This window comes from Thermobia domestica, chromosome 5 (assembly GCF_964235325.1).
Source record: "Thermobia domestica chromosome 5, izTheDome1.hap1.1, whole genome shotgun sequence".
Taxonomy (NCBI): domain Eukaryota; kingdom Metazoa; phylum Arthropoda; class Insecta; order Zygentoma; family Lepismatidae; genus Thermobia; species Thermobia domestica.
The window spans coordinates 19,801,607-19,820,317 of record NC_137458.1 but is presented as its reverse complement, the minus strand read 5'-3'; the positions used below and the strand labels follow the sequence as shown (position 1 = coordinate 19,820,317).

General features: G+C 35.6%; 1 protein-coding gene across 2 annotated transcripts in view; it reads left to right on the top strand.

Annotated features, from left to right (window-relative positions):
• The first annotated feature begins 7,023 nt into the window (after window positions 1-7,023).
• Window positions 7,024-18,711, top strand: part of LOC145685770 (uncharacterized) — a 62,552-nt gene continuing 50,864 nt past the window's right edge. The window contains exons 1-2 of one of the 2 annotated variants that reach the window (XM_081758291.1): window positions 7,024-7,159; window positions 15,760-15,874. In XM_081758291.1, the coding sequence (XP_081614417.1) occupies window positions 7,129-7,159; window positions 15,760-15,874 (146 nt within the window). In that variant the 5' untranslated portion in view covers window positions 7,024-7,128. Of the gene's footprint in view, window positions 7,160-15,759; window positions 15,875-18,711 lie in introns of those variants that run through there. The other variant, XM_081758292.1, reaches the window with a different exon arrangement.

The following is an 18,711-nucleotide window of genomic DNA, read 5'->3' as shown; positions in this document are numbered from 1 at the left end:
CTATTGGCAGAGAACAAGTAAAGTATATAATCACTTACAAAAATATTATAAAGTTATGTAGTTATAAACCGAAACAACGTATTACATCAAGAATAGTTCGGATAGTCAAACGTACGATGCATTCATGAAATACTACACTGACACTAGTCTCTAATTTACGATTTTTACGGCATCAAAACTTTCACAGTCTTAATATGCGTCCATATATCCGAGCATATTTATTGTTCCTGTGCGATTTAAATCAGTGTTCGGATAATCAGTACCTATTGTAATTCTAAAACATAGCTATATTAATTTCCGTAAAATGTGGTCTTCCTGTCACCACGGCACGGCGCGTTCTCATGTTGTGGATCGAGGAGAAGGCCTCTCGGATATAGAGGTTAGCTGCGAATATACTGAATAAGAGTCGCGGACAGACAAGGGCTGATCCTCCAGCTTGGGGATTTGGTGTAGGGCTAACAACTCATCCTGTGAAAAAAAAAAAAAAGGCTTGTTCAGATATATTCGCAGATTCCTCGGATCAGAATTGATAACTTGGCACGAACTCAGCAAAGTAAAATCGACATGAGAATTGGAACATGGAAGATAAGAAGTCTCTATAGGCTAGGCGCGTTAAAATGTGTAACGAATGAGTTTAGAAATAGAAGATGAAACTAGTGAGATATCAGGAAGTTGGATGAGAAGGAAATGGAGGAGTCAAGTCGGGAAATGTTACGTTCTTTTACGGGGAACGAATTAAAAATTACCAACTAGGATGAGGGCTTTTCGTTCACAAACGAATGCGTAATATCAGCAATTACATGGGTTAAATTTGTTAATGTTGGTTTTTGTTTTACTTCTCTTAAGGGTCGGTTGTGTATGCCCCAATAGAAAATAAGGATGACAATTAAAAAAAGTTTTTACGAAAGAATAGAACGGGTATTTTATCATCTCTTGCAATACCATATGAAAATTCTGTTAGGCGGTTTCAATGCGAAGGTAGGACGAGAGGATATTTTCAAACCGATTATAGGGAATAAATGTCTGCATAAGGAAGGTTGTGACAACGGCGCTAGACTCGTGAACTTTGCAACATCCAGCAACCTTATCGTAATGATTATAAAATTCCCACATCGCAACGTTCATAAATATACTTGGACCTCACCAGACGGAAAAACACATAATCTAATCGATCACGTTTTAGTAGACAGAAGAAAACAATCTAGCACAACTGATGTTCGGTCGTTCCGAGGAGTTGATTATGATAATAAGAGAGAGACTATCGTTGAATAAAGTAAATATTCAATATCTGAAAACGGAGCGGTTTAATTTAAAGAAATTAGAGGAGAGTCAGGTGAGAGGGGTGCCAGATTGAAGTGTCGAATAGATTCTCGGTTTTAGAAGGTTTGGAGTGCACTAGTCAGTGGCGGCTAATGTTAGTGTTGCAGCGTTGCGCAACGACCAAAGTATTTCAAGAATAAAATATTATTAGCAATAGTAGTAAAGAACAGAAAAAATACTTTCTAATACTTCCATATATACTTTAAATAACATATTTTTTTACTTCTGTAACTGTCCGTTTCGTTAATCCGTTTTAAAAAGCGAAAAATAATCCGTCACAGAGTCTCTAATTTATATTGTGTTGCAGTGAGCATGCAACGACCAGATTCCTTCAGCGCGGGAATTGGAGCAAATGTTAAGTCTCCTTTCTCCTATCTCAGAAGTTAAAGGGACTGGTCGTTGCAGTGCTTCTGCAACACAGCACGGTTTCCAGTGAACGAGAAGGTTTTTCGCGCTAAATAAGATATCTGAATTTATTTCACTAGCAATTAACAAATGGAATTTGTTTTTATGCATTCATATTTTTAAATTATGGTACTTATACTGAAGCAAATCAATATAATAATTTTAAAAAAGTGATAGCAGAATTACAAAATAAGGAAGAAAATATGTAGTAGAGCAGAAATCAAATGAAAGTAGATCCGCATTTACAAGTGAATTCTTAGCTTATATAGATAATGAAGGTTTTTTCTACAGTAATTTGTGAACCAAATATTAATAAGTCAATATGCAGAATCCCCCCTTTCCTCTGTGGATAGTATTTTAGTATATACATATTTCTTTTATAAAATAAGTATATTTTATACTCTTGATAAAACTGTATGGTGGGGAACGCCACATTGAATTTGGGACTAGTTAGCAATGCTCAGAGGCGTAGCCACGAGGGGGTCCACCGGGTCCGGACCTCCCCAAAATTTCGAAACTCGACTAGCATTTGCAGACTTTCTTAACGAACTATACTTGTTTAACAGATAAATGATTGATGTAGGTTAAATATTTTATTTTACGCCTTATCATGTACTCTTCCTTTTCTTATAGAAATAATCGTTCTATCATTTTTTTCTAAAAATATAGGTGACAGTAATTAAGAATTACTTATCTTTTCGGGTACAATATAAGACAGGTTCGTTATTACGTAGACGTATTCGAACTTCCTCAAATACTTTGGACCCCTCCCAGCTAAGATGTTGTTCCTATATCTGGCGGGTTTCAAGGTTGCTTTCCAGAACGTGACATTGATAAACATTGTTTCCCCTCATGTGGAAGTATATTGTGTTCATCGTGCATTGCGTAACAATCAAGACGGATGATTTGGAATGTAGTTTTTTTACGCATACGTGTGTGTGTGTGTTGATGTATGAATAGGGTTGCCAACTCTGTAAAATTAAAATAAAAAACGGCACTTCCTCAAAATTCTCTATGATATAGGTCTCAGCGTGAAGTGTCTCTGTTCGGACCTATCCATGGAAAGGAAATATACTATCGTGAACAAATGTGCATTAACACATATATTCTGTATGTCCTTAGAACATTCACTAATAAGCTTAATAGATACATTGTGCTATAAACGAGAAACTGAAATTGATCAATCGGCATTGATCAATTTATTGTATTTACCAGTAACTACCATTTCTTTAAAATTATCGAAACAGATGAACAAAAGTATAATAATCTTTACGTGACAATTTTGGATTTGGAAAATGAAATTCACTCTTTAAATTCACTCTTTATACGGCCTTATGCAGAGTCGTTTCGACGTATGATTAGCGTCATACTAAAGATCTTCTACTGCAAGAACCATATGTAAGTCGAACTCTTTAGTATGGTACTAATCATGCATCAGACTCTGCATAAGGCCCATAGTCTCTACTTCAACTATAGGAAATTGCTTTAAGAAGTCCTTTTCCACTCTTAATAAATGTATAAAATTCCTTGAAAGTAAATTTCAAATTTTCCCTGATACAGTCCCTGTCATCTCGCTAAAATTTTCTGAACGGGTGCACAAAATATATTAATCGTTGATAGATGGTGAAAGGTAACAGTTTGAGTTAACAGAATGACAGCTACTTTTCAATATCTATACTTCGAATTAGATACAAATTTAAAAAAAAAAATGGTTATAAAGGGGCTGGTGAGAAGTTCATACCCATCACCGACTTTAATCAAAATAACAGCATTTTTTCCGGCCAAGCCAATGAAAAGCCGGCCAGTTGACAGCCTTATGTATGAATATGTGATATTCGGAATTCATATACCAGTATCTCTTTTGTATAAGCTGTTTTGGTTATTAGTTATTAGATTTAATTTTATTGTGTGTACTTTAATTCTGTATATAACCTACAAATTCTGAATGAATTCCATACCATAACTTCTATAACTTACAAAAAAAAAAAAAAAAAAAAATGCCCATCTTTCAACTGAGGAAAAACTTACAATTAAGGCTTAAACAAAACAAGCAAAGTGCAATTCAGAAGTGTTAAAAAAAAAGTTTAAATTTACAGGACAACTTATGGCAGTAATGTTGTATGCACTAGATAGATTTCCACAATTTATTTTAAATTGTCCTAGATAAATTGTGAACAAAGCGTGTTAAATGTACATTTTTTATAACATTAATCTCTGCTACGAACTCTCTTCAGTCTACGCTGAAGAGGAATTCGGATCACTGTCAGGGACTGAGTTTGCTAGAATGAATTGTTCACAATAATCTAGAAAAAATATTTAGTGAATCTACAAAGCTTCTGAAATTAATATTAACTGTACCTATGGAGTCAGTAAAAGAAGAAAAGTTTTTGTTTTTTCATATCAAAAAGAATTGACACTTTCAAGAAATTGAATGTCCCAAGAAAGGTTGTCACCATTGGTTATGCTTTCCATCGAAAAAAGACCTGACAATAAGAATACTAGAGTTCAACCAGCATGTATTAGGCAGATTTGTTCCAATCAAAGAGAGAAGAATGAACTTACTAATTAAATAAGGTGATTAATCGGATTAATTGTTCTGCATTTTTTATTTTTTAGAAACAGAATTTTATTAAATTTAACATGTCACATAGCATATGCATCTAAAATTATGCTGATTAGTCAATTAGTCCACTTTATATCTTCTGTCTCCGATCGTTCGTACTGCAACACCCGAAACCACAATCCACCGGCCGCCACTGGCACTAGTGTTCAGGATACTTGGTTGAAATTAGAGAAAACATTAAGATTTCAGCAAAGGAAATATTGGGACAGGCAGAAATACGTAGGAACAAAGCATGGTTCAACCAGGAATGCACTAAAGTAGCAGAGAAGAGAAAACAAGAAACAGCGTTGGCTACAAAATTCGAACGAAATAATTACATAAAATTCACTGTCATCTGGCGGAAAATTTCCAAAACTTTTAGAACAAAGAAACGCGATTTTTGAAAGCTAAAATTAATTAACTTGAAGATAATAGTAAAAAATAAAAATATTCCGGACTAAAAATATAAATGCATCAATGGACTTTAAAAAGGCTATCAATTTCGTGCTTATATATTAAAGAAAGCTAAAGGAACAGTTCTCACTGATCAGGACAGCATCTTAAATAGATGGAGAGATTTCCTTGATCCTCTCCTTGATTTGCTTAACACATAGCCAAAAATTCATGTGCGTGGAGAAAGTGAAATGTATACAGCATAACCGTATATTCCAGAACCTAACCAGACAAAAATAGAATCCGCTATTAAAAAATTAAAGAAACACACGTCTCCGGGTGTAGATTCTGGTTGACTTAATTTTAGCGGGGGGGGGGGGGGATTGTAGAGCAAGATACACAAATTCATTCTCCTTATCTAGAACAAGGAGGAATTACCACAAGAGTGAAAAGAATCATTGTTGCAGTTCAGAAGAAAAGCAACAACACTGATTTAATAATTATTGAGGCATTTCTCTTCTGTCAACATCCAATAAATATTCTTAAACATTCTATTAGCAAGATTGACTCCATACGCAGATGAAATTATTGGAGATTATCAGAGCGGATGTAGGTAAAAGCGATCAACTATCGACCAGATATTTACTATTCAACAAATATTTGAAAAGAAAGGGAATGCAATGTTCTGGCACATCAATTATTGACTTTAGACTAGGGTAGGAGGGAAACATTGTACAACATGCTTACAGAATTTGTAATACCGAAAAAGATAGATTAATTAAGATATGTTTAAATGAATCCCAAAGTAAGGGTCGAGTAGAGAAATTCTTGTTCACGAGCTTTCACGTTGAGAATGGCCTGAAAGAAGGAGATGCGTTGTCGCCATTATTATTTAACTTTGTTCTGGAGAACACTATAAGGAAAATCAAAGACAGGAATTCAGGTCCTAGAGCTGAATTGTATTTACCAGGTTATGGCGTATGCTTATGGGGAAATTTAATAGGGGATAATAGAACAATAGAAAGAAATGCAGAAATCTTACTTAACGGTTGCAGAGATATGGGCTTAAAAGTAAATGCAGAGAAGACTAAATAAATGGAAGTTTGTCGGGATCGTAATACTGCATTTTATGGATGCGTTAAAATACCAAATAATATTTTCTTTCGACAAAGTGGATACTTTCAAATATCTAGAATCATTATTAACAAACCAAAACCATAATCACAAAAAAAAAAAAAAAATGATGTCAACTGAAAGCAGGGATTTCGTGTTATTATTCAGTAAAAAAATCTTTTGTGGTCGCGAATTCTGTCGAAGAATTTGTAGCTTAAAATATAAAACGATAATCATGCCTGTTGTGCTGTATGGTTGCGAAACATTGTCACTGACTCTGAGGAAAAATCGCAGACTGATAGTATTTGAAAACAAGATTCTTAAATCAATATTTGAACTCCAAGAGGAACGGGATTGGGGAATGGTGTAAACTCCATAACGATGAACTGCATAATTTCTTCCATTCTGGCTACATAACCTGCCCGTTTGAGCCTCGTAGACTTGATGACCCTAACAATTATTTTTGTAAACGGTATACAATTATGCAGTTCATTGTTATGGAGTTTCCGCCATTCTCCATTCCCGTTCCTCTTGGAGTTCGAATATTGGTTTAAGAATCTTGTTTTCAAATACTATGGTGATTTTGATATAAAAAGGCATCTATACTTTCTTTCAAATTATATATATATATATATCCGTTTGTATGGGCGCCCTTTTAGTAAACTTGTCCACCGCCCTCATTAGTATCCCAGCACGGCCCTGATTGTACTCATTCTTCCTCACAAACTTAAATAAATTCTCCAATTGACCCGGTAAATTTCCTAAAATTGGTCCGGCGATACGGCACTTAACCCTTATTTTCTGCCATTCTATCATAACTATCAAAAGTTATTCCATTAAAATCGATCAATAATTAGTTGCGTTATTAACGATTTCTAATTCTCAAGCACCCTGACTATAGGCGTGTTCGTTCTAAGCTTTCTGCTAACAGTACGTTATGATCAACTCTTAATTTACAATAATACTTTTATTAATAAATAAAACACAGAGTAATTATATACACGAATACATTATTCTGTTAACAATGTAACTTACGTGTTATTTCTAATATTTAAAAGTAATCGTAAATTATTTATATGGCCTACAACGCAATGAGGCTTTATATCTTCTCCAACTTTTTGGGGAATAAATGTGTCTGTAAGTAACTGAATCGTAATGAGTACTAAAACAATGTAAATCGTCACATAGCAACGGATCCTCTTTTTGTCTAAGTGTTGCATTAAAGTAGGTCAAAATGTAATGTAGATTGAACGAAAAAACATAGCTTTGAAATTGCAACCGTTTTCTTCTGAATCATGCCCTCGTCTACATCGCATTTCTCGAAAAGTAAGTGAAATAGTGTTAGTGTCTTGAATTTTAGTTAGATTCTAATTTTAGTTTCGTGTTTACAAATCAAAATGTATTGAGGGATGATCAAAAACAAAGGGTACAAAACCTATTATGGCTTATGTGTGGGACATAGCTGGAAGATTAACACATCTGATGATAGAGGGCACTCAACACTAGTTCTCGATGTAATCACAATTTTTGTTCAGCCGCTTATCACAACGGCAGATAAAGTTTTCTATACCATTTGCATAGAAATCCGCGTCCAGTTCTCGTAGCCACCGTGAGGCAGCACTTTCGACATAATCACATGCCAGATGATGGTGGTCAATCATTTTTTTGCTTTAGACCAGGGAAAAAGTGAAAGTCACTGGGGCTAGGTCAGGGGTGTAGAAGGGATGCTCTAGTCGTTCCAAGCATAACGTCAGTGGTTGAAATGCTGGATGTACTGCTGTGTCAAGGGTTGTAACTAACAATATTGGTCCGTCTTTCTTTGAAGGCATGACACCACTTCTCTACATGTTGCTTTGAAATTTGCCCTTCCCGTACACCTCTTCAATCTGCCTATAAATGTTAGCAAGTGTAGTATTTTTTTTTGGGGGGGGGGGGCACAGGAACCACACCACTGATCTCATTTCTACTCTTGACCAATTTTCCAGACAAGTAATCATTTTTAATATCCGCTTCTCGTATCGGAATCCGAAGTCTCCAAACCTGCACCAAGACAGATATGTTATTAATCTACAAATAAATTTTCGTTAACTTACAGTGAATAAGATAAAAAAAATTATGCTTTTCGTAACCTTTTTTTCATCCCTCATATAATAGTTTTGGACCAGTTGGACATGATAGTATTTTAGATCATATATTGTGTCTAAAGATTGAACGGTGTTGAGTTGTATGAAACTCTAGTGCCTCATACGGTTGACGCAATATTGTATCTAACACGCTTCGAAGAAAATAAATGAAAAACAATGAGTGGCAGTGTCGTATTTAGGGGGAAGGGGGCTTCTGGGCTTAAGCCCCCCAAATCTCACTTACTATAGTAAAGTATATGAAATATCTTGCAGAATTTTCACATTTTCAGGCAAAGACCCCCCACGAAACAAAATCGTAAATACGCCACTGATGAGTGATATCACTAATGTTGTCAGTGTACGACTTTCAGATGAAAATAACGGTTGAATTTCTCTCAGCACTTTCATCTATACTGATAGAATTAATTCCAGCGGTGGGAAGATTTGCCAAACTACGTTTTCCCCGTAAGTTTTATGTTATACATCTTATTTTCCTTATAAATCAAATTCTTCTGATTTTTAAAAATGAATAATAGTTAATCCTGGATTGAGATGTCGCCTGACCTGATTTTGTCGGGACAATCCTGATTCTGGAGAAAATATCCCATGTCTGGACGTAATTAGTTCTGTCGAGGTTTTGAAATGTCCTGACTTCTATATTTAGTGATAAATTGTTTATTATTATTATTATTATTATTACTATTATTATTATTATTATTATTATTATTATTATTATTATTATTATTATTATTATTATTATTATTATTATTATTATTATTTCCACATTATTACACAGAACCTTCAAAATAAGACGAAATCAAACAACGCCAGATAGGTCTAGCAACAGAAAGTCTACGCTAAATTGGTGATCAAGTTCTCAAAGTAGCAACAAGTAACTCTAAATATACATGTAAATCTGAGGAACAACAGTAGACCTGGGAGTGTCTAAGGCTGTAGTAATAACATCAAATGGCATTATTTGTACAAGTAAAAGTAATATTAAAACATTGGGATAGTTAACTATTTCCATTTTTTAAAATTTTACGTGTATTTTGGTATGTAGCATATATGCTTATACATAGGATACATGCTAGATGGAAACGCTCGGTCGAAAAGCTGTAACAACTTTTTTCAAGACAGAAATCCTAAATGAGGTTTATCCTGAGTTTTTCTAATTCATACCAGACAAATGCCGGGCTGGTACCTAATATAATAGCCCTAGGCCGCTTCCTTCCTTCCCCATTCCTTTCTTCCTCTTCAATTCCCCGAGTATTGTAATCGCCAGGTGACGTCGACGGGCTAACACGGCAATAAATGCTGAAAGACCAGAAATCTAATTCCTAATCCTAATCCTAGTGACGGGCTAACATAGCCATAGATGCCGAAAGCCCAGAAATCTAATTCCTAATCCTAATCCTAGTGACGGGCTAACATGGCCATGGATGCCGAAAGTCCAGAAATCTAATTCCTAATCCTAATCCTAGTGACGGGCTAACATGGCCATAGATGCCGAAAGCCCAGAAATCTAATTCCTAATCCTAATCCTAGTGACGGGCTAACATGGCCATAGATGCCGAAAGCCCAGAAATCTAATTCCTAATCCTAATCCTAATTAGAGGAAGTGATTTCTCACACTGTTAACAACAACCCAACGATGTAACTTGGTTCAGAGAGAAAATGCAACAAGTTGTTGGATTCTTATCTTCTAACTAACCGGCGCCCCAGTCTTACTTTTAAGAATAATTTACTTACTTTAGAATCTTAGCCTTCATCTGTTAACATGTCTTGGTCATATCAAAATTTCGATCGATTGTGATATATTGATGTTAGGAACAGAAGCTACTGTGAACATTTTCCAGAAAACAAAGACCATTTAGTTATACATGATGAAAAAACACAATATTTATTGGAAAAAACTAATTCTGTTACATATGAAGCTTCCCTCACTTCTCTACGTAACCATCTCCTACATTTAAACATTTGTATCTGTTCACGAGTTTCAGAATTCCCATGTTATACTCTTCTGCCGCAGGGATAAGGTGGAAATCGCTAGGAGCAAAGTCCGGACCATAGTGAAAAAATTTCTTGGGTAGAGCAATAAACTGTACTCGGGATTTGGACTTTCCTTTCACCTTTTTATTATAAAAAGTCTTCTTATATACACAAATTGTAATAAGTAATTCCTCTAATATCTACTTACGTAAGATTAAGATAGGAGCCCGGTGACCAAGCGTCGTGGGCTTTAAAATGAGGTATTCTCGGTGACCGTGCGTCGTGAGAGGGGTGTAGATTAGGTATCTCTCTCTCGGTGACTGTGCGTCGTGGGTATAAGGATGGGTACCTCTCGGTGACCAAGCGTCGTGAGAGGGGTTTTAGGTGTTTCGATCAATCCGGGAAGATTGATGTTGGTCGAGGCGTGCAGTTCCCTTTTATCCTGTCTTGTCGGCTTCCTTCGTTGATTCTCGTCCTTCCGACTGTTGGCGATGGTGAGCGACTCCTCTTCGGGATCGTCGTCTGCTTGTTTGTGTTTATTATCAACATGTGTAGTACGCATGGCTATTGAATGGTACGACGGCGACGTGGGGATCCTTACAATAGGGTGGATAGATGATCAAACATTTCCCATCTGAATTGATCCAACAATTAAGTTGCGGCAGCAGTGTAAGAGCGGGCATTGTCGTGAAGAAGCACAATTCCTGTACAAAGAATTCCTCGCCTTCTGTTTTGGATAGCTCGTCGTAGTTTTTTTTTTTTTTTTTTTTTTTTTACAGTTTCACAATAACGATTTGCATTGATGGTAGTGCCCTTTGGCATGAAATCCACCTGGCTTAATGAACTAACGGCAGAAAAGTATAAAGTCGGAATTCTGAAGCTCGTGAACAAATACGACAAATGTTTCCAGCCCGTTGATAACATTTGAAATCACTAACTTTTATAATCATAAATGTAATATTAATTCATGCAGTTTCCCCATGTAATCATTAGAATCTTCTTTCGGGTCAATCTCATAAGTTGGTACCTCTACTTACTCGCGGTGATGCGAAACAGAGGATCTAGGACGTGGCATCATTGCAACAGGAAATACTGTGAACACATGTTTTTCCAACAGACAAAAAAAAAAACTCGGGCTGGAAAGGGTTAAATAAAGATGGTGATTATGAAGAGAAATGTAGGAAGCTTCAAGTATGTAACCGAATTGTTTCTATCCAATAAATGTTGTGCTTTTCGTTTTGTATAACTAAACAGTCTTTATTTTCTGGATGGCCCTCGTAATAAAAGGAGGACTTGAAATATTTGTGGATTTCGACATATCCTACAAGGATTTTTTGAACGTATAAAAAAAGGATATTGAATTGCTAAGAGATGAAATGCAAAGTCTTCATTAAAATACCATTAAAAGGCAACAAAGATTTGTGTAATATATTTTTGGTTGGTTGGATTTGATTTAAGTTGAGCGTTCCTTTCAGTACCGAGACTATATGAGACAAAGATATACAACTAAGAGGACCAGAAGTTCTGTTTTAACCGGGACAGTCACTTTTTTTTCAATCGCTGTCCTGTTTTTAAGCAAATATGAACAAAGTATCCCGTAATTGTTATTCAAAATATAAGTGCTCACAGCAAATTCAAGATTTTTCGTTCAAATGACTGTAAAGATCTAATTTTGATACCAACGCTTTTTGGGAAATTTTGGATCGTGCCTTTAACTGGCAACTGGTGGGTATTGCTTGAGAAACGCAATAGTATCACCCTGACGCACACCCAGAACTTGCTGTTGGGAGGGGTCCAAAGTTTTTTTGGGGGAGGAGAGAAGTGGGTCCAATAAGTCTATGTAGTATTAAACCTGTTGTTATTCTGCACCCGAAAAGACGATAAGTAATTGTTAAGGGTCTTCACTACAGCGAAATTAAACTACCGCTAATTTTAGAGATTTTCTGTAATATCTTCAAAACAAATAAAATATATTCAAAAAGTAGAAACGTAGTGAACTAGACAACACGATTTTGCATGCGATACCGTTATCACAACTCATCTATCTGCTTTCGATTTGCAACTGTAGATAGATTTAGCATTTCTGTAAATAGCGGCATACGAAAAGCAGATAGGTGAATTATGGTAAAGGTATCACATGCAAAATTGTATTATCTAGTTCACTACGTTTCTACTTTTCGAATATTTTTTATTTGTTTTGAAGATGTTACAGAAAAACTCTAAAATTAGCGGTAGTTTAATTTCGCTGTAGTGAAGACCCTTAACTATAGCCAGCTATGTTGTCAGAAAATCTGATGAAACTAGATTACTTTTATGAGAAAAGTTATAAAATCAAATCTTTAGGCTACATCAATCATGTCTCCTTTAAGGTTAGTGTAAAGGGATAAGTTTTGCAAATAGATGTCACTACAGACTTCGTATCTCCCCCATGTATACCGGTATTTTACCTTTCAAGAAAATTTATAAATTCTCTTTCAAAATTCAATCTAGAGACTTTAATTTTTTTAGAAAAGGAACTTCATCTAAAAATTTGAAGTCTGTAGGTTGAAATTTGTAAGAGAAATTATGAATTTTCGTGAAAGGTAAAAAATACATGGCAGAGATACGAAGACTGCAGTGCCATCTATCGGCAAAACTTGTCCCTTTAAACCAACCTTAAACACGAACAGTTTTGTTCATGAAGTGTACAAATGTTAGTCGATTTACGAAGTTTTGGGGGGTCGGAACCCGGTAGACCCCCCTGGTATCACCCTTACTTGTGTGTTAATGTAATTTTGCAAATATTGCTAGCGCTCAAAATGTACTCTGGGAATTTTACTCTCCTCTTCCCCTCACGAGATTTATATACGTCACGCTTTTGCTAGTTAAAATTCTGGTCACCTTACCTAGAGCTGAACATAGGTTCCCAACCATGTGCACCGTAAGGAGGCCCGCCTCCCTGGCTCACCAAAAAAAAGTATTATATTTCTTAAGATTTTCTTAATACAAATAAAAAATACCAATTATAATATAGCAACCAGGGAAATAACCCTCCCTAGGAAATTTTCTTCGGGCGCCCATGTTCCCAACCACATCACACTGAGAAAAATGCGTTCTCCGGACAGCGGTATATTGTACAAATACGGAATCCTCTTGCTTACAACAGAAATGAATACGGAGCATGCGTTATCCATATGCTACATACCCACTGCCATTAGATGTTAGATCATGCCGTTGCAGGATGTCTGAAATCTAACAGTTTTCCGTATATCACATGCATATACTTATATTACATTCCTCAGCTATATGTTATATACATCCATTTGTATGTGAGATCCTGACCGCCTATATTGTTCCATACTGAAAGTACGTACAGATGGAACACTTATACAGAAAGTATTATAAAACATGCGTTTTCAGTTATACGTCTGCTGTACGTTAAGTCCAAAAACTACAGGAATTACGCATGTAACCTATCTTTTTAAGTACGCCACCTACAATTTTTTTTTTCTCAGTGAAGCTTTCACCGGGAATTGTAACACACTTTTTATGTTGTAATTATCTCTTTACTGAAACTCCTGATTTCCAATTAAATTTAGTGTACATTACTATGTAAAACCATATATATGTTTGTTGTATGTATATTCTGAATATCACATGTCTTAATTTGTTTCCTCTAAAAATTGTATTCCTTTTTTCTCTGAAAAATCCTAGTGGTGGGTGTTACATAAAATAATAAATAAAAAAACCTCATAAAAAGCCATATTGTTATGCTCTATGTGCGAATACACAGAGTTAAGAATTTACATACACAGAATGTCAATGTTATTTCTTCAAAATTTTCACCTTGTTAGCATTACAGCTAGGGGTGTACCCACGGGAAGGGGTCCAAGGGGTCCGGACCACCACAAAATATCTTTCTCACTCACCATACATTTGTCCACTTTCTCAATAAAACTATATTTGTTTAACAGGGAAATGATTGATGTAGCATGAAAATTTCATTTTATACTTCATCTATACCCTTTCTCTTATAAAAACAGTCTACCATTTTCTTGCGAAAATATAGGTGGAAGTATTTTGCAATTACTTATAGTCTTTTCGGGTGCAGAATAGTGATATAAGATGGAAAATTTTCCATTTCAGAAAATTTTCCCCTATATTTTTCCGGAAAATTTTCCGTTCTAAACAAATACAGTGAGCAACTAACAATTCCTCATTAATCATAAAATTTATTGATTTCATGTATAAAAAATGTTAAAAAGTGGAAGATCGTTTAAAGAATATGAAAGTTTACATGGCTCAAAAATTTTCTCCGGTTCTATGTAGGAACAAGTGAAACAATTTTTCATGAATAGAAAAAAATTTCTGTCGTGTATTGAAAAACTGAAAAACTTTTTATAAGTTTAAAATTTTCATCATTTTGAAGCAAAAAGTAAAACAACTTTTTATCAATCGGGAAGTTTCATTTCTCTGTAGAAACAAGTGAAAGGAATTTTCATGGATCGGAAAATTTTCATTATGATGTAGAAACAACTGGAAAAACTTTTCATAACCCGGACAATTTTGAATATTATATATAGTGATGTAAGTTGCAATTTTTTTCACTATATTTAACTGCACATTGAGCTATAAAATTGAATTCCTGTAGAGGAAAGTTAGACAGTAACAAATTATAATTTTCCAATTAGCTTTCGGGAACCGAAAAATTTTCTAATATTTTCAAGTTGGCAAGTAAAAGCTTACATAGTGTTTATGTAAGCTTTTACTAAACCCATAACAAACCAACCGCAGCTAAATTAAATTCAATTCTTGTACAACCAGATATAATGGAAACCGAAAGGCATATCTATATATCTCTCTCTCTCTTTCATAGAGTACAAATATCCCATTCCGTTGTTTAAAATATAACGAGAAAGCGAAAAGAAACGTTTGTGAATTTATCAGTTATTTCAAAAACAGAAAATTCCACTATTTCTTCAGATATAGGTCTGCCTATGCAATGAAATAACTACATAAAAGTTCCTTATGAAGATTATTTTTGTAACAGAAAATAAGAATAAATGCTTTGATTTAATTGTGTTGTTTAAAGCTATGAGAAAACATCGTCTTATGCGTATTAAATTAACAAAATATGATTTTGTGAGATCAAAGATGAATTCTAAGGGAAGAATACATTGAAGTTTTTGAAACATTTTTGCAGAAATAAAGAATCGTTAGATTTTCACTTCACGAAACTTTCTTCAGACAATATTTATTACAAATAAATCTTACGGCTAAACAACGATGTATGAATAAGTAGAGCAGGGTTGTCAACTTTTCTGAAGAAAAAATCGGGACATGACAATCGGTATTTGACCCCTCTTCCTATCCCCCCAGCCCCAGAGACGGCTATATACATACGGCGAGTCGTTGAAAATAAATGTAAATAATCAGATGCATAACACGATTCTGAGTGAATGCGGCACCTTATTTTCTTAGTTTCCCACCCATTGCTCATCACTAGTGCTACAAATTCAAACCAAAACAATTCAATTTATTTAATATAAACAAAGTTTTAGAGAGAAAACTATGGAGAATTTTTAAAATTGATTCTATACATAAAACTGTGCGTGCAAAAGAATAAGTTATTCCTTTGTAAAAAAAAAAAAAAAAAAATGGCCCAAAACAACTTCGAAAATCGATAAGTCGGGACAATATGAGTCCCGACGAGTGTCCGGTCGGGACGCGGGACAAATAAGTCAGAAATCGGTACAGTCCCGACAGAATAGTTCTGACTGACAAAAATAACCAGAATCATAACAGTTATTTATTATTCTTTTGCTTTTACAGAGTACAAAGTCCTGAGTAAACTTGGCGAGGGGTCTTTTTCGGAAGTTCTAAAGTGTCAACATCGGGAAACAGGAGCTAGTTATGCTTGTAAAGTATTGAAGAAAACATACCGTAAGTAAGTACAAAACATTCAGTAACTGTATTATAATTGATTACAGTAATTATATATTTTATAGGTTATAATTGCTTTTCATGCTTCATTTCCATACCGTAAAAAGACTCACAAAGATTTCAATAAATTTGCTCACAAATACATATGTTCGTTTTCTTTCTCAAATGTTCCACCATGTTTCTTTGAGTTATATATTTTTTTTAATACGCAAGGATCCAGAGTTATTATTACAATGATAATTCTGTGTTAACAGTATACATGTTAGTCATCAACATTTTCCATATCTCAAAATCAAAGGGTCTATGGGGTTGTAACAGTTGATGTCACCCCATAGATCTCCTTGTAAGATAGTAGCTGAGTTATCAAACTACATGTAACGTATACCCATAGGTAACTGAGATAAACATTTATATAGATTATAATGCAATGTTCACTCATATTAATAAGCAAAATAACATGATTCGGCACAAACACTACCAAGCAGACGACTGATGCCATCAACACCGATGGAACACGAATAGGACACGAAGAGATACGAAGAAGGCCCCGTCTACTCTTCCATAGGCTCCGCCTCCGAAGACCAGTATATAAACGGACACCTAGAGGCAGAAGACATCAGTTGTTAACTGGTCATCCCCTAGCTTTCTCTGAGCTGCAACGGGCAGGAGATATTACCCTATCGCCGAGTTGCAACGGGCAGGGTCATTTTAACCAGCAAATCTCCAAACTGCAACGGAAACGAGGTCCAATTCTGCGAAAACGATCAACACAGTGTTTTTAGTTGGCGTTGGGCAGTGAATGACAGCGTTACATGAAAGAACAGAAATACCTCTTCCAAAGTTGCCTGTGCATACCAGTGAGTGAGTGAGAGAAAACAATGTTTAGCAGAGCTTCACCTATGGTAATTAAGTTACCTTTTCTAGAAAGTGCCAAGTTGTCCAATGACTATTGTGCCAGCGATTTCGTAGAGGGGAAGTGAAAGTGGAACAGGTAGTGGCGTATATTAAAATTAATATAAATTATAATAGTATAACAATGTAAGTTTCTATGAAATATTGATACAGTCAGTCTCAAAAATCGTTTCAACTTATTATTAAGTGCTTCATGATTTTTAAATTCTAAAATTTCGCGATATAACTCTATGGTACTCTGTGACACTCCATTGTGTCGCGACATACCGGTTGGGAATTATTGTCTTAAGCTATTGAAGGTAATGGGACCCTTTTATAGTTCAGCTACCCTTTGTTAATGACAAATTGTTACTGTTTTTGTGTTGAATAATAGTAATTTAGGGACCTAATAGGTAGCCCTATCTAGTAATACTTTAAGGACCAGGCTAATAGGTGAGATCCTATTGTTAATATCATAAAAGCCTACAAAGCACAAGATTTTATTTTATTTGTGTTTTGTCTTATACGAGGTGATTCAGCAAGTAATGCCTCCAAGGTGATACCTTTATTTGTGTTTGACAGATAGCACCGATACACGTATCAGTGGAAAGATTGCAATGTCAGCTACAAATTGTAGCATCGTTTTTCAACATAGTCTCCATCACGGGCAATACACTTGCGCCAACGCGAAACAACGTTTTTCATGCCGTCGGCAAAGAATTAGGTACATGGCGGCTACTGGCAATAGCATTGCCGAACCGTTGCTTCCACCTCCGCGTCACAACTGTAGCGTTGGCCCTTAAAGTGATCCTCAAATTTGGGGAAGAGCCAAAAGTTGCAGGGCGCAAGATCCGGACTGCAGGCAGGATGAGACAGAATGTCCGTGAACCTCAGGCGCTGCAGTGCTTCTTGAGTTTTGTGGTTTGTGTGAGTACGAGTATTGTCATGGTGCACAATTGCCCGTTTATCTTTGCGAGTGCCATACAATCTGACCCGCAGTCAGTTTAGAGTGTCAACGTAGCGATCTGAGTTTATTATCTGACCGTTACGCAGAAATGCATGAGGCCATCTCAATTCCAGAGGAGGGTCAACAACACTTTGTCAGCAGATGATACAACTTTGATTTGGGGAGGGGAGCGGAGAAGAAGATATGTGGCGGTACTCCATCGACTGACAGTGCTGACATCAACACATGCATCCCTGTAAATTGCAGTCATACGGCGATGAATGTTCCTAGGTGCACAACCTTCCGCAGTCAGAAATTCATTGACAACCCACTGTTACAACCGAATGTCACCACTGGGTGGCATGGATTGCTTCATTACTCTGCAACGAAAAGAGATAGGAAGGTGAAACAAGTGACATTCTATAGCTTAAACATCAGTGCATTAATGATAAACAGTTCAGAATGTTTGCTGTATTATTGGCCGAGTAGTGGACTTGGAGGCACTCCTACTTTCTGAGTGCCCCCCATATTTTGGAAATGTACATTCTGTTAAGTCCTAAGCTATAGCTTGTTTACCTTATACTTAAATTAGGTACGGCATCTACATCTTATTTTATAAAAACATTCAAGGTCATTTTTATATCCTTCCTGAAAAAAAAAATCTCGTGTTTCACGAGCCTTATGAACATAGCGTATTTGGAGCGTTCCCTCTTTGAAACAGACAAATTCCTCATATTTAAAACTAAATAAATTTCAACGCGCGGGAGAAAGTTGAATATTCAAGAGGCTTAATCACTGCGAAATTAAAATACAGCTATTTTTTTACAGTAATTATATGATATCTTCAAATAGATAAACGGTAATCGAAATGTGGAACAAGAGCGCGCTAGACAATATTATTTTCCAAGAGATATCGTTATCACGAGTCACCTAGTAGCTTTCTATTTGCAGCCATGTAGAAACGCGAAAGTAAATGCCGATTTTCAAAATGGGTGAAAATCGAA